The sequence below is a fragment of the Pelodiscus sinensis genome, chromosome 17 (genome assembly GCF_052426305.1).
Source record: "Pelodiscus sinensis isolate ZL-2025 chromosome 17, ASM5242630v1, whole genome shotgun sequence".
In the NCBI taxonomy this organism is placed as follows: Eukaryota; Metazoa; Chordata; order Testudines; family Trionychidae; genus Pelodiscus; species Pelodiscus sinensis.
This window is the reverse complement of record NC_143068.1, coordinates 24,315,796-24,331,307: the sequence shown is the minus strand read 5'-3', so window position 1 is coordinate 24,331,307 and position 15,512 is coordinate 24,315,796. Positions and strand designations below refer to the sequence as shown.

Sequence of the window (15,512 nt, the reverse complement as noted above, 5' to 3'; positions counted from 1 at the left end):
CCCTTTTGAGTTAGGTTGAAATGCTCAACTTTTTAATGGTAAAATTCTGTGTTCGTACAGCTCTTAACACAATGTGGTATGGTCTCTAACAAGGACTCCTAGGTACTACCATAAACCTAGGTAGCACCTAGGAGTACCACATCTGTTACAAGAGTCATAGATTTGACAGCAAAGAAGTTAGCGTGCACAGGCAGCTTTAGTTCAGAATTTCTTTCAGCTATGGATACAGGCCAAGTTTCCCATATTATTTAAAAAAGGATTTTTTTATGCGTTTGAAGATTTCCAAGTTCTTTAAAAAAATAATTTGCTCTACTGAAAGCAATACTGACCTCAGCTATTGTACTTCCAGTGGTATTTTTTGAAAGATCATTGTATATTTCAGTCATTGTACCTTTTATTGCATCCATCATCTGAAAAAGAAAAATCACTTTTTTCTAACATCTATTTTAAAGGACCAACAAATTCGTTTTACTCATTTTTTTTCCCTTGCATGGATGAACATATATTACTGTTAACAATGCCACATATCTATATACATTTATCAGAGTACTTTTTGAAAAACTTCCAGTTAAGATTATGAAGAGATTCCAGATCATAATTTTGGGATGATTTCCAAATGATATTGCCAAGACTGATCAGAAACTATGCCCGGATTTTTAAAAGGTTAAAATATGTTTTTAACTGTTCAACTGATTCTGCAATATCCATCAGTTTCTTAAAAAGGGTGGCTGTGGTAGTGGTAGCATCCTTACTATTCTGCTGGACAACTACCCAACAAAATGTCATAGGGAGCTTGGTTTCTTTTTTACTTCAAGCCACACCACACCCAATACTGATTGCTGGCTTCATTTTTACAAAAAGGCAGGATCCAGAAATATAAAAATTGTGCTCTTTAATGCTCTCAGAAGAATGGACCTGAAAGGCAGACAGGAAGAGATGGGAAACCTAATTATGAACAGAGAAGCTTTGGTAGTAACAAGTTATAAGAACGCCACAGAGCCCTGAGTTTTCATCTTGGCAAGTAACTAGAGGCATGGATTTCCCAAATAATACGAAAGGAATCCAAAGTTCAGTATATGTTTTAACTATATTTTTCATTGTAGTTAAAATTAAGTCAATCTCTGTTCATTATCATCTGTATTAATCCCAAAATCATAAATAATGTTCCATTTATAAAATACTGCATTTCTGCTCAATTAATATATGTGAAACTCTGGTCTTATGTTTATTTTAGAAGAGAAATTTTGTTCATCAAATCAAACCTGTATTTTATACATAAATTACATCTACATAAGGGCACATTGCTTACTCATAGCTGCTTCATCCTTGAGCAATGTCCAACCTGTACCTTGAATGAAGTATCCAATGGTGAAAATATGCATTGTTTTAAAATAAGAACAGATTTTTTTTTATTAACAGAGATCTACTGACAGTTAATTCTACCAAGTTAATGCGAATTATTTCTTAAGATATATGATCTGTGGCTGAAATTTATAGATTGCTGAACTAAGCCAGAAGCAAAATGTGCTCATTTTACAAATAGGGAATCTATGGAAGAACAATGAATTCAATTGCCCACAGTCCTATAACATGTCAACAACAGAACCAGGAGTAGAACTGGGGTCTCCTAACTTCCTGTTCAGTGCCTCAACCACTGGACCATGATGCTCCCTGTTACTTGGTCATCTGTTCCCTCTTTAGAACACACAAGAGTAGTCCCACAAAAGTAAAATGCAGTAAGAGGAATATCAGATTTGAGGAATTAACATATTTTTAGCCTTATGGCAAAGGACTATATTAAGACTGCTTGTGAAAGTTGCTGACCTCTAGTTGAACTGAAGACACGCTTTTTAGGGTTACATTTTGGTCCCACTGACGAGAATGGAACCAGAATTTGGCCTCTGAAAAGCAAAAATGAATAAATCTTTAGTGTACCTTGTTCTCTCTCTCATTTTTAGAACTCTGCAAACCTGTAGGTATCCACTTTATAACCACGGGCTCTTTTTGCAGATGCAGATGAGGATACCAATTTTGTATCCACACAGGGCTCTACTCATCTTTTTAAATTAAACCTGGTCCATACTGCTTAGGTCAGTGTCTTAAGAGTTCAAGGGAGAAAAGATATGATCTGATTCATCATGCTGAGATTCATCTTTTTGGGTATGGCTGATATTTCAAGGTCTTTCACACTATGACATTATTAATATAAGAAGAATGGGAATACCACAATCAGATAAACCATTCTTCTGAATGTTAATCAATTATACCACTTTTAATAAGACTCTTGCTATCTGCTGGATACCAAATTAATTTAAAATAAAATTTTAAAGAAAATCCTGTTCAAGAACTTACTTTGCTAGTGTACTTTGCAATATCTGCAGCCACATCAGCTGAAGCTGTTGCTATTGGTAAGTCTGTATTAATTGAAGAAGAAAGTGTACTTGAAGATCCAGAACTAGTAACCATAGAAACAGGTTGAGTACTTGTAACCAAGGTGATAGTTGACGTGGAAGTGCTCTGGGTGATCTCTTTTTGCTGTACAGCTGAGAAAATAAACATACAATTAAACATTTAAAAAATTAACAGGCAAATAGCTAAAACCCCCACGTATTAGTTTGCCAATGTAAGGCATCCTTTAGTAAATGGATATATATAGTCATTTCTTTTGCTACTATTTAAAATACTATTATATTCCTGAAATAATGCTGAAGTTCCCGTATAAATTATTTGCTCAGCTCTTGTAAGGGACCTAAAGGTAAATATGATAACACAGCTTCAAGGTTTACCACTTTCAATTCTGGTCACAGTACAATTCTCTCCTGGGAATCTTTGTCTCACTGGAGTTTCTAGGACTCCCTCACCCTGATTCTCAGAGGCCACCTATAGACTTCCAGCTACCACCATATGTGCAAAATAAAGTTCCATCTTGGAATCACTGTAAAGGGAGCCTGAGGTTGTCATGCACTTCTATTCATTTGTCTTTGGTATCAACATTTGTCAGCCACTGTAAATTACCTCAGAAAAGTTGACTGGCAGGTTTTGTTTTATCTTTGAAAACATTCTCTATGACCCATGGTACAACGTATTCGCAAGCATGTTTCAATTTCAGTTCCTGACATTACTTCAATCCCTCTCTGGTTAAAATCTAACAGGATGAGGGTGGCATTATTACCCCTTCATAAGGAATTTCAACTAGTTGAACAGTGGGATTGTGATGTAAGAGGTAACCGAATTAAACAAAAAAAAAAACACGTTAATTTCTGCACTGTAAACATAGGGTCAGACTTGAGATACAGATGCTCATGCTTGTTAATATCTTACTCATTAGATAGTCTCCTTGGGGAAAAAACTGGACTTCTTCAGGAATAAGCCAACATAAGGGTATCATAATTTGATCCCTATTGATTAAGATGCTTCAACCCCTTTTATTAAGGCAAAATCTTTGAACCTAATTTTTTTCCTAACAGCCCATGATGTGAAGGACCCCTAAATCCTTTATAATGTAATCATTACAAGTAAAAGAAGCTTGTCACGGTGTCTCTGTGCAGGATTCTTCGCCTGTGCCAATTTAATATATATCAAAATTTGTATAACACAACTAATTTCTAGTCCAATATACTTCTCACACAGGAAATATAAAATTATACAAAAATAGTTCTGGTAGAATTTTTCTGATTTTGTCTAAATATATTGAATGTCTCAATTGAGCTATACTATTAAGCGCTACTTTTTAACTATAATTCCATTCTATTAACAATGAAGATGTCACAGGGATTTCACACATATTTCTCAGTGAATTTTCTGTTTCAGGTTTTCTCAGTTTACAAGTAGAATTTTCTGTTTCATTTTTTTTTAATTGACAGTAGCCCAAACTCAGCATGGGATCTGATAGTTAAGTTGGGTTCTTCCTGGCTCATGTATCACCACGAGCAATAAAAAAATTATACAAGCTAAATATTGCCTTTTTTAATACCTGTGCAATCATATCCTGAAATTACATATGTGAAATGCAAAATTATATATGTACAAACCAGCCTTCTGTGGCTTATCCAGGTATAGTTGTTTCTCAATTTGAAGATGAGGACACAAAACGAGTCATGCAACTAGAACATATAGCTGACAATTTTGTTGACGGATAGGAAAAATATTTCTCCAAAATAAGGAATGAACTGGTTGTCAATAGCAAAACATGAGCAACTCTGACATTATAATCAAAGAGGCTGACAAAGGAGGTGCTGTTGTCATCATGAACAGGCCTGACTACCTAAAGGAGGCTGCCAGACAACTCTCCAATACCAAATTCTACAGGCCGCTTTCCTCAGATCCCACTAAGGAATATACTAAGAAACTGCACCATCTGCTCAGGACACTCCCCAAACAAACACAGGAACAAATCGACACACCTTTAGAGCCCCGACCAGGGTTGTTCTATCTATTACCCAAGATCCACAAACCTGGAAATCCCGGACGCCCCATCATCTCGGGCATTGGCACTCTTACTGAAGGACTGTCTGGCTATGTGGACTCTCTGCTCAGACCCTACGCCACCAGCACTCCCAGTTACCTTCGTGACACTACGGATTTCCTGAGAAAACTACAATGCATAGGTGATCTTCCAGAAAACACCATCCTAGCCACCATGGATGTAGAGGCTCTCTACACAAACATCCCACATGCAGATGGAGTACAAGCTGTCAGGAACAGTATTCCTGATGATGCCACAGCACAACTGGTGGCTGAACTCTGTGAATTTATCCTCACACACAACTATTTCAGATTCGGTGACACTATATACCTCCAGACCAGTGGCACTGCTATGGGCACCCGCATGGCCCCACAATACGCCAACATTTTTATGGCTGACCTGGAACAACGCTTCCTCAGCTCTCGTCCACTTACACCCCTTCTCTACCTACGCTACATCGATGACATCTTCATCATCTGGACCCATGGGAAGGAGACTCTGGAAGAATTTCACCATGATTTCAACAGCTTCCACCCCACCATCAACCTCAGCATGGACCAATCTACACGGGAGGTCCATTTCCTGGACACCACGATACAAATAAGTGACGGTCATATCAATACCACCCTATACAGAAAACCTACCGACCGCTATACTTACCTGCATGCCTCCAGTTTCCATCCTGGACACACCACACGATCCATTGTTTACAGCCAAGCACTGAGGTACAACCGCATATGCTCCAACCCCTCAGACAGAGACCTACACCTACAAGACCTTCAACAAGCATTCTGTAAACTGTGATACCCACACGAGGAAGTGAGGAGACAGATTGACAGAGCCAGACGTGTACCCAGAAGCCTCCTGCTACGGGACAAGCCCAAGAAAGAAACCAACAGAACACCACTGGCCATCACCTATAGTCCCCAGCTAAAACCTCTCCAACGCATCATTAGTGATCTTCAGCCCATCCTGGACAATGATCCCTCGCTCTCACAGGCCTTGGGAGGTAGGCCGGTCCTTGCCCACAGACAACCCGCCAACCTGAAGCATATTCTCACCAGCAACTACACACCGCACCATAATAACTCAAACTCAGGAACCAATCCTTGCAACAAACCTCGGTGCCAACTCTGCCCACATATATACACCAGCAACACCATCACAGGACCTAACCAGATCAGCCATACTGTCACTGGTACATTCTCCTGCACATCCACCAACGTAATATATGCCATCATGTGCCAACAATGCCCCACTGCTATATACATCGGCCAAACAGGACAGTCCCTACGTAAAAGAATCAATGGACACAAATCTGATATTAGGAATGGCAACATACAAAAACCTGTAGGGGAACACTTCAATCTTCCTGGACACACAATTGCAGATCTGAAAGTAGCCATCCTGCAGCAAAAAAACTTCAGGACCAGACTTCAAAGAGAAACTGCTGAGCTACAGTTCATCTTTAAGTTTGACACAATCAACTCTGGATTAAACAAAGACTGTGAATGGCTTGCTAACTACAAAAGCAGCTTCTATTCTCTTGGAATTCACACCTCCAGATCAGCTGCTAGAAGTGGACCTCATCCTCCTTGATTGGATCCACCTGGTCATCTCCAGCCTGATCCTGGCCTGCATATTTATTCCTGCCTCTGGAAATTTCCACTACATGCATCTGACGAAGTGGGTCTTTGCCCACGAAAGCTTATGCTCCTACACTTCAGTTAGTCTATAAGGTGCCACAGGACTCCTCGTCGCTTTTGCAGATTCAGACTAACACGGCTACCCCTCTGATAATAGCAAAACATGCACATTTATAATAATTAAAGTAAGGATAAATTATTCTAAAGCCATACCACAAGGAGCTAATAAGTTTAGTAATCGGTTACATTTTTAAAGAATCACTTTTCAGAGTAGAGTCCTACTTGAGATACTGGTTTTCTTGGTAGAAGGGCTTGGATCACGATGAACACTACTAGACAATTAGGGCACCATGGACACATTGTTACAAGTGTAATACCTTTTACTGCCTGTCTTGTCTGGTATCTTGTCCCTTGGGAAGACTGAGGTTGTTGTGACTGTTGAGATTGCTGACTCTGCTGCTGCTGCCGCTGTACCTTTTGCATGTGCCACTTCTGAGATGATGTTTGAAATTTATTTGAAGAATTCCACACTACTCTTTGCACAGCAGGGGCTGTTTCCTTAGGTAGAAGCGGCCTTTGCTTTTTCACAGGGCTCCCTGTGGCTGCTGCTGGAGCAGCGACAGTAGAAGTAGCACTAGTAGTAGCTGTGACTCCAGCTGGTGGTGTTTGTGCAGCAGATCGGGTAAGCACTGGAGTTTCAGGTGGAGGCTGGCTGCTTGCACTGGAAGAAGGTGGAATTTTACCTGCAACTTAAACAAAACAGAATATTGACTTTTCACTGAAATTTCTGGACTACTGATTTCCAGCCGCAATTTTGGAGAAGATACACATGCATATTCCAATAAAACAAATTTTCCCCTGTAAGTGAAATTCATATCTCCACGGGTATGTTTTTTCTCACCTACCTGTACTTTGAGTGAATTCACAATTACGAGACATTTAAAAAAACCTTTCTGGAATGTACTATGATAGAAATGCAGCAGGTTAGCCACTGCTAGGATATAAGTAGTAATCTGAACATCAATTACAGGGAGTGCACCTTTACTCCACACTAGAGAATACTTTCTAAAGACAGGCAAAGCCAAAAAATTAGAAAGAATAAGATATTCAGAAAAATAATACCTGAACCAAAAGCAAACTGGCAATTCTTTAAGTTAATCAATTGTGCAGAACACATTGGAAATGTACGAGTTGACCACTCGAAGTCTCCCACAACTCATTATTGGAACACAGGAGCTTTTATGCAGATTCTATGAATCTTTACCAATGATGACACTAAGAAATCGGGTCTTATCCCCATAGGGGAGAAGGGACTACTTTCTTCTGCCATCTGACACAGAAAAACTAACACTTATTTTAGAAAGCAATGAACTCTTCATCACCATCACTGCTTGCACAGATTGCCTTGACATGACCAACATTACTTAAAAAAAGCTCTTTTCAATCAAATGGCAACTGGTAACACTATCTTAAGCCAACTAGTCAGAAAGAGAGTGAGTGGCTTCTTATGGGAAAACATGTCAGTTAGAGGATAACTGTGTATAGATGGACTGAAGTGGAAGCCTTATCTTTATTTAGATGTGCAGTGTCAAAAGACTAGAACTGGAACAGAATACCCGTCATTACTTTTGATGGTCAAGTCAGAAGTTATACGGATATAAATCCAAAAGTCAGTCCAAACAAGATGATGGTTCTTTCGGTAACCAAATCATAAATAATGGGGACAGAAATGACTGATCATGAGGCCCAGTATGATAATCTATATTTTGCAGAGTAATGTTGATACTAAATATTTCAGTGCCGTTTCCTACTCTGGGCAGGAGCTCTGTAGCAAGAGCAAATAATAAAGGCAATACAATACAGGCAACCACTGTGAGAGATCACTGTTAAATGAAAAGAAGAATGAGAGGAAGACACTCCATGCAGGGATTGCAATCCATTCAAATAAAGGTCTGGCAGAACAAGCAAAATTTCCCAAGCACTGAAGTGAAAGAAAGCCCCACTTCTATCCTGGCTAAAAAGGTTGTGAATCTGATATTGGAATCACCTTACGTAAGAATCATTACAAAAAAGTAAACAATTCTTAAGCCAATTATTAGCTGTATACTTTCTGCTTGTCAATTATTTTAAATGGAACTTACATCTAGAAGAAAAATGATACTTTTTCAGTATAAACCATTTTACTGCTCATTTTTCTAATGTATTATTTATAACTCAATAACAATTACAAACTTAATATATCTGTGCTACAAGTAACCAACTGTTCAATTAAATAAGAACACTGATAACTATAAAAAGTCCAAAAATTAAATCCACATCTGAAAGTGTATCGTATACTGCTTTCTAGCTCAACACACATTCTCATCTTCCTTGAATTGCTGACAGTGACAATTATCTATTATAATCCAGGTCTTAAGATTTAAAGTCCAAAAGCACCAAATAAGCATCCACTTTTTCAACCACACATAGTAATATGAATGAAAACACTTATAGAGTTTTAATTATATAGGATGCTTGATTCAATGTGCTACCTAAACTATGTAAAAAGAAAGAAAATCAAAGAGGAAACAATAAAGTTAGTTAATATGAAAAAAGTCTATCTAGGCTTATATATGACTCTTTTCACCACAGCATCTGGTCTAGACAAATATGTTGTTTTATTTAACAGTTAAAATGCTGAGCCCAGCTAGCAAAAGTACTTTTCTTAATGGTTAATTGCAATTTACAGTTACCTTGATTAACACATCAGCAACATGAATTCATACTGTATATAACAGACCAGCTCTTTTAACTTCTACTATTGTGAGCAGTAAATTGACTTTCATGGAACTGTACATATTTAAGAGTTCTTGATCAAGTTGAACATCACGCGGGTCATGTTGTTGGGGGATGAATGAAGTTTAATGGGTGAAATTAAAAAAAAAATCTTGAAAAACTTAAAAATTAAATTACAAATTCATGGATATTTGTATAGTATCTGTGCTGTAATACTGAGCACTAATGAAAGGTACCTATCTCCTGTGAATGATCATTCAAGAGTCCAAACAATTATTGAAAACTAAGGTTTCACTACTTTTGTATCTGTCACATAAATGAAAGAAGAAAATATATTCAACCTACCATCTTGTTTAGGAGGTGGTTCTTTAGATTCTTTCTTGTTTTTCCGTCCCTCACGCCCACAATGATCTTCCCCTAGATCGATGACAAGTTCACTCTCTGAATCAGAGTCTAGACCCAGATGCACAGTTGGAGAGTCTGTCTCATCTTTACCTTTCAATTTTTCTTTTGCAGGATGCTGCAAGTTTTTTCCATTTTCCGAAAAGTCTTTCTCAGTGTCTGTATTTGCCTTTTCTTTTATAGGGGTGTCTGTTTTCTCCACTCCAGGACTTGTGCTATTAAGTTCCTCTTTAACTTCACCTGCAGCTGGTGGTTTAGGTTTTTTTTTCATGGTCAGTGACTCTTTATCACTTTTTCCACTCTCTTTATCCTCTCCATCTTCCTGATCGTTCTTTGATTTCTGTTCTTCATCACTGATATATTCACTGTCACTGGTGTCTGATTTTTCAGAATCCTCAGAGTCACTATGTTCTACTTCATTATAAACATCTTCAGAGATTTCATTGATTCCTAACAGAATAAAAACAAAACAAATGTACTGTGTTCGACATTAACTAGACAGAGAATCTGTGATGACAGAAAAATAAGATATTTTTCATTAGTCTGTACACTGGAATACATGTCCATTTGCATTATATTACCTTGACCACAAAAAGTAATCACATAGAATCAACGGGACACCCAATGTAAAGAACGGTTACTTACCTCATAACTGTTGTTCTCTGAGATGTGTTGCTCATGTTCATTCCAATTAGGTGCGTATGCGCAGCGTGCACGCGTCGTCGGAAATTTTTCCCTCAGCAGTATCAGTCGGGCCAACAGGGAGCCCCCTGGAGTGGTGCTGGCATATCAGCCAATATATATCCTTGCTGGCCCTCCACCCACTCAGTTCCTTCTCACCAGGAATACTTGGGAGAAAGGGTGGTAGACAGGGATTTGGAATGGACATGAGCAACACATCTTGAAAAACAACAGTTAAGAGGTAAGTAACCGTTCTTTCTTCTTTGAGTGATTGCTCATGTGCATTCCAATTAGCAGGGCTCACCGAACCGCAGCGAGCCCCACTCACCAGCCGCGCTGTCCAGCAATCTGCGCATGCGCAGATCACCCAAACCCGGCTCTTCTGGGTTGCAATCTACTCGCCATGGGCGAGTAGACTGCATTATTTGTCGAGACCTGCCAATTAGGTGACTCCAAAGAAGAACCTACGGAGGAGGGCCGGATGCTAAAGCTACGGAGGAGTGGAGAACCGCTCTACTCAGGGTGGCGTCCACCCTGGCTTGATGTGTTAGCACATGGTGATTGGCAAAGGTATAGACAGAGGACCACGTGGCGGCTCTGCAGAGGTCCAGGATAGGAACTGTTGCCCACCTTGGGTGCACCCCCTTGTGGGAGGCCCAGATGTAAAACCGCTTCCAGTTGGCGAGGTAGGCGGCCCTAGCGGAGGGCTTCCTGCTACCTAGCAGGACTTCCTGGACCCATGCTGAGCACGGAAGCTCTTCTGATGTCAGCCACGGAGCTTCCACGCTGTCAGGTGCAGCAATTGCAAGTCCCAGTGGCGGAGCCTGCCCGAGTCCTGGGATATCAGGTCTGGGACCTGGGGGAGGGTTAAAGGTCTCTCGCATGACATGCTGAGGAGGGTTGAGAACCAGTGTTGTATGGGCCATGCCAAGTAGATTAGGATCAGGGATGCCCTGAACTCCCACACTCTCAGGAAAACCCTGTGAATGAGTGGGAATGGGAGAAAGGCATACAGCAGGCCGCCCTGCCAGGAAAGCAGGAGAGCGTCTCCTAGGGAACCCCTACATTGTCCCATGAAGGAGCTGAACCTCAGGCACTTCTTGTTTTGCCCTGTGGCGAATAGGTCTAGATGGGGAGACCCCCCCACACGGAAAATAGAGTGGGCCACGTCCCACCTTAGGGACCATTTGTAGCCTGCAAAGGACCTGCTCAGCCTGTCTGCGAGGACATTTTGGTAACCCGGGAGGTATGAGGTCATCGGGTGGATATCCGCCCCGATGCAGAGGTCCCAAAGGCGAATCGCTTCTAAGGACAGGCAAGGGGAGTGTGCACCACCGCGGTCGTGTTGTCTGACAAGAATAAGGACAGACTTGCCCCTGAGGAGGGGCAAGATAAACCGCACAGCTGAGTCGGATTGCCCGGAGCTCCCTGATGTTGACATGCAGGGGTATCTCATTCATAGACCATATACCTTGCATATGCTGGTCTCCTAGGTGGGCTCCCCAGCCGGTCTCCGATGCATCTGTGGCGAGGCGGGTGAACGGCACTGGTCCGGAGAACGGGACCCCTGTGCAGACCTCCGCCTGGTGGGTCTACCAGTCTAATGTGAGAAGGACGGGGGTGGGAACCGTCATCACCCTCTCTCATGAGTGAACAACCAGGTTGTGAACTTGCGATAGCCACATCTGTAATGGGCGCATGCGCAGTCTGGTGTGCTGCACTACATAAGTGTCGGCGGCCACAAGGCCCAGGAGACGCATGCAAGTCTAGGCAGTAGTCACTGGAAAGTTCTGGAGCGCCTTAACCATCGGCTCGATTGTGAGGGAACCGGGAGCTGGGTAGAGAGGTTCTCACCGACGAAGAGTCCAGAGTGGCAGCCAGAAACTCTATTGTCAGGGTGGGAGTTAGGGTTGATTTGTCCAGATTTAGAAAAAGACTTAAGTCTTTGAAGAGGCTGCAGACTATGGCAAGGTGAGCTCTCACCTGGCTCTCAGAATCCCCCATCAGGAGCCAGTCGTTGAGGTAGGGAAACACTTGAACGCCCCCTTTCCTGAGGGTGGCGGCCACCACCACCATACATTTGGTGAAGACCTGAGGAGCCATTGAGATGCCAAAGGGGAGGGCCGTAAATTGGTAGTGCTCTGGGCCCACAGTAAAACAGAGCAACCTCCGGTGGTGGGGGGGCGATTGAGATGTGAAGATAAGTGTCTTTTAAGTCGAGGGCAGCATACCAGTCTCCGGGGGCTAACGAGGGAATTATGGCCAGTGTCACCATTTTTAATTTTGCTTTGGTGACAAAGGAGTTGAGGGCTCTGAGGTCCAGGATGGGACGGAGGCCCCCTTTTGCTTTTGGGACCAGAAAGTAGTGGGAATAGAACCCCCTGCCCTGAAACTCGGGAGTGACATGCTCTACTGCCCCTAGCATAAGGTGGTGTTGGACCTCCTCTTGGAGCAGAGGCTCATGAGAGGGGTCTCTTAAAAGGGACAGGGTAGGGGGTTGGGAAGGAGGAGACGAGTAGAAAGGGATTACATAACCCCTTTCCACTATCTCCAGCTCCCACTGGTCTGGACGTAACAGACTGCCAGGCTTGGAGAAAGTGGGATAAACAGTCCCAGAAAGTTAGTGGGGGAGACTGGTAAATTGACCTTGGGGGCCTGTCGAAACCCCTGATGGGGGCCCAAGGGTTTGTTGGGGGGGCCCTAATTATTGTCTGGGGCCAGGTGTGGTTGGCACCTGTTGTTCCTGCTGTTCCCACTCCTGCTCCTACAATGGGAGAAGTCAGGAAGCGGGGCCTGGGGAGGCGCTCTAGGAACATTTCTATATGAGAAAGTGCGCCTCTGGGTAGCAGGGGTGTGCATGCCCAAGGATTTCAGGGTAGCCCGGGTATCCTTGAGACCATGGAGCCTCTGGTCAGTCTGCTCCAAGAAGAGCAAAGGGCCCTCAAACGGAGATTTTAGATGGTGTTTTGGAGTTCCAGGGGAACCCGAGCCCTGGAGCCAGGAGCTATGGCGTAGGACCACACCTGTGGCCATCACCCGGGCAGCGGCATCCACCACGTCAAGAGCCGCCTGGAGTGCCGCCCACCCCTCTTCGTGGAGAGATTTGAACTCTGAGTGGGAGTCCCTGGGGAGCAGGTCCATGAACTTGTACATGGATGCCCAGGTGTTATAGGCATAGAGTGACAAGAGGACCTGCTGGCTGGCAATGCAGCACTGGATACCTTCGGATGTGTAAACCTTTCTGCCAAGCAGGTCGGTCTTTTAGGCCTCCCTGTTCTTAGGGGTGGCAGCGGGCTGACCTTGCCTTTCCATCTAGTTCAAGGCTTGTACCACGAGGGAGCCCAGGGGAGGGTGGGGAAACCGGTGCTCATTGCCCACTTGGGGAACGAAGTACCTCCTTTCGGCTCACTTATCAGACGGGGGAATAGAAGCGGGGGTTTGCCACAAGGCCTTGGAAATTTTGGCCACGGTTTTACTGACCGGGAGAGCCACTCTGGAGGGGGCATCAGAATGCAGGATGTCCACCGTAGGGTCCAAGTCTTCGGACACCTTCTCTGCCTGGGCCCCCCAACTTTAGGCTAGATGGTGGAGAATGTCCTGCTGGGGCCTAGCATCCATGGAGGGCATGAATGGTGCAGAATTGCCTAGGGCCTTGTCCTGAAAAGAGGACGATGACCCCTTCTGTCCCTCTCCTACAGGGACATCCATGTGCACTGGATCTTGCGAGGAGACCAGTGATGAGGATGGGGGAGGTTGGCTAACAGGAGCCGCGCTCCCCCCAGGGCCTGGAGACCACTGGCTAGGAGGTAGCAACTGGCCAGAGGTAGGAAACCTGGCTAAGGGGGTCGCCGAAGGAGTGGCCCGCGGGCACGAGACAGAGCCTGGCTTGGATGGATCTACTACCTGGCTTTGGTGGTATGCCCAGGGTGTCCAGAATGGCCACTGGCTCGGAGGTTGCGGGGGCCACGTCTGTTGAAGCAATGGCACCGGAACTGGTTATGCCCACTGTTGTTGGTACAGACGGGGCGGGCTGCGGTACCAAGAGTGGGAGCGATGCCGAGAATGGGACCGGGAGCCCCTTGAGGACCAGGTGGATTCCGTCTCAGAGTCAGACAAGTGCTCTGAGGTGGACCAAGGTGGAGCTGACGCGGGTGCTGACGAAGCGGGTGCATGTTTGGCCATGGATTCTGGCTTTCCGTGGTGCCAAGGCAGAGGCAGTGGTATGGTGTGCAGGCATCCCACATGGGGGTAGGTGCTGGGGGACCCTGAACCGGTAGCGATGCCAAACGGTGGTGCCACGCCGAGTCCGGTACCATGTCCTGGGGTGGCACCATAAGTGAGGGCATCTTGATGGTCAGTGCCACGTGCGCGCCACCGGTGCCGGGAGGGGTAGGGATCTCTATCCTCTTCTGCCAGACCCTCAGATGCCCTGAAAGGAGGCCAGTGCCAACTCGCCCCATGCTGCCTGGAGGAGGTCGGAGTGGGAGGGGGAAAGAGTCAATCAGGACCCTCGCTGCCTCTAAAGCCTCTGGCGTGGAGGGCTCAGGGAAGTCCTTCAGGAAACTGATCTCCCTGTGTTGGAAGGAAAGTCCTGGAAGGCCCAGACTCGGCAGCAGCGCCGTGTGTGCCGCTGGAGGGCGCATGTCCCAACAGGGACTGGCCCCCGTTAGGCCTCCTCTTTTTCTGAGGTGCCGGAGACTGGGACCGGTGCCAGGGTCTCTGCAGTGCCGGAGAGGTGTGGTGCGCAGAACTGTTCCGCACCGCCACCAGTGCGCTTTGAGAGGCTGGTGCCAGGTCCGACACCGGTGCCAGCCTGAGAGCTGCCTCCATTAACAGGATCTTGAGGCACGAGTCCCTCTCGTGCTTGGTATGGGGTTTGAAGGCCTTACAAATCTTGCAGGCTTTTGTGAATGAGCCTCCCTCAAACACTTTAAGCACGCTGAATGAAGATCACCACAGGGCATAGGCCTATGACACTTTTTGCAGGGCTTAAAGCCTTGCAGACTGGGCATGTCCTGCCATGGGCGCACAGAGCGCTGCGGCGGGGAACAAACAAACAAAAAGTATCCAAAAAGATTCTTTGACTTAAATTCACAGCTACTTAGCTGGGGAATAATTGAAAGGAGAGAAACAACGCTGAAGATAACGATTTCAGTGAAGAGCTGAGGATTGTTCCAACGACCTTCACGGCGGTAAGAAGGAACTGAGTGGGTGGAGAGCCAACAGGGGTAAATATTGGCCAATATACCAGCGCCACTCCAGAGGGCTCCCTGCTGGCCCGACTGATACTGCTGAGGGAAAAATTTCTGACGACGCGTGCACGCTGCATGCACACACCTAACTGGAATGCACATGAGCAATCACTCAAAGAAGAACTAAAATTACATAAAACGTGTGCCAAATCAGGATATTAGACATGACGATTTTACAAGAAGAGGTGGTCTGATTTTTAAATCACTATGAAGTGCCCATACAAAGCTAAAAGGTGATATAAATATTTAATAGTATCACCACTCCTACCATGTGTAAGCGGATTTGTTAAT

The 15,512-nt window shown here is 44.4% G+C and overlaps 1 protein-coding gene across 10 annotated transcripts in view; it reads right to left on the bottom strand.

Annotated features, from left to right (window-relative positions):
• ZMYND8 (zinc finger MYND-type containing 8) overlaps window positions 1-15,512 on the bottom strand; it is a 165,524-nt gene that overhangs the window by 15,377 nt on the left and 134,635 nt on the right. For all 10 annotated transcript variants that reach the window (XM_089769699.1, XM_089769693.1, XM_089769695.1 and 7 more), the window contains 4 exons: window positions 9,232-9,738; window positions 6,489-6,860; window positions 2,353-2,543; window positions 330-410 (listed from right to left, as the gene is read on the bottom strand). In XM_089769699.1, the coding sequence (XP_089625825.1) occupies window positions 330-410; window positions 2,353-2,543; window positions 6,489-6,860; window positions 9,232-9,738 (1,151 nt within the window). The remainder of the gene's footprint in view (window positions 1-329; window positions 411-2,352; window positions 2,544-6,488; window positions 6,861-9,231; window positions 9,739-15,512) is intronic.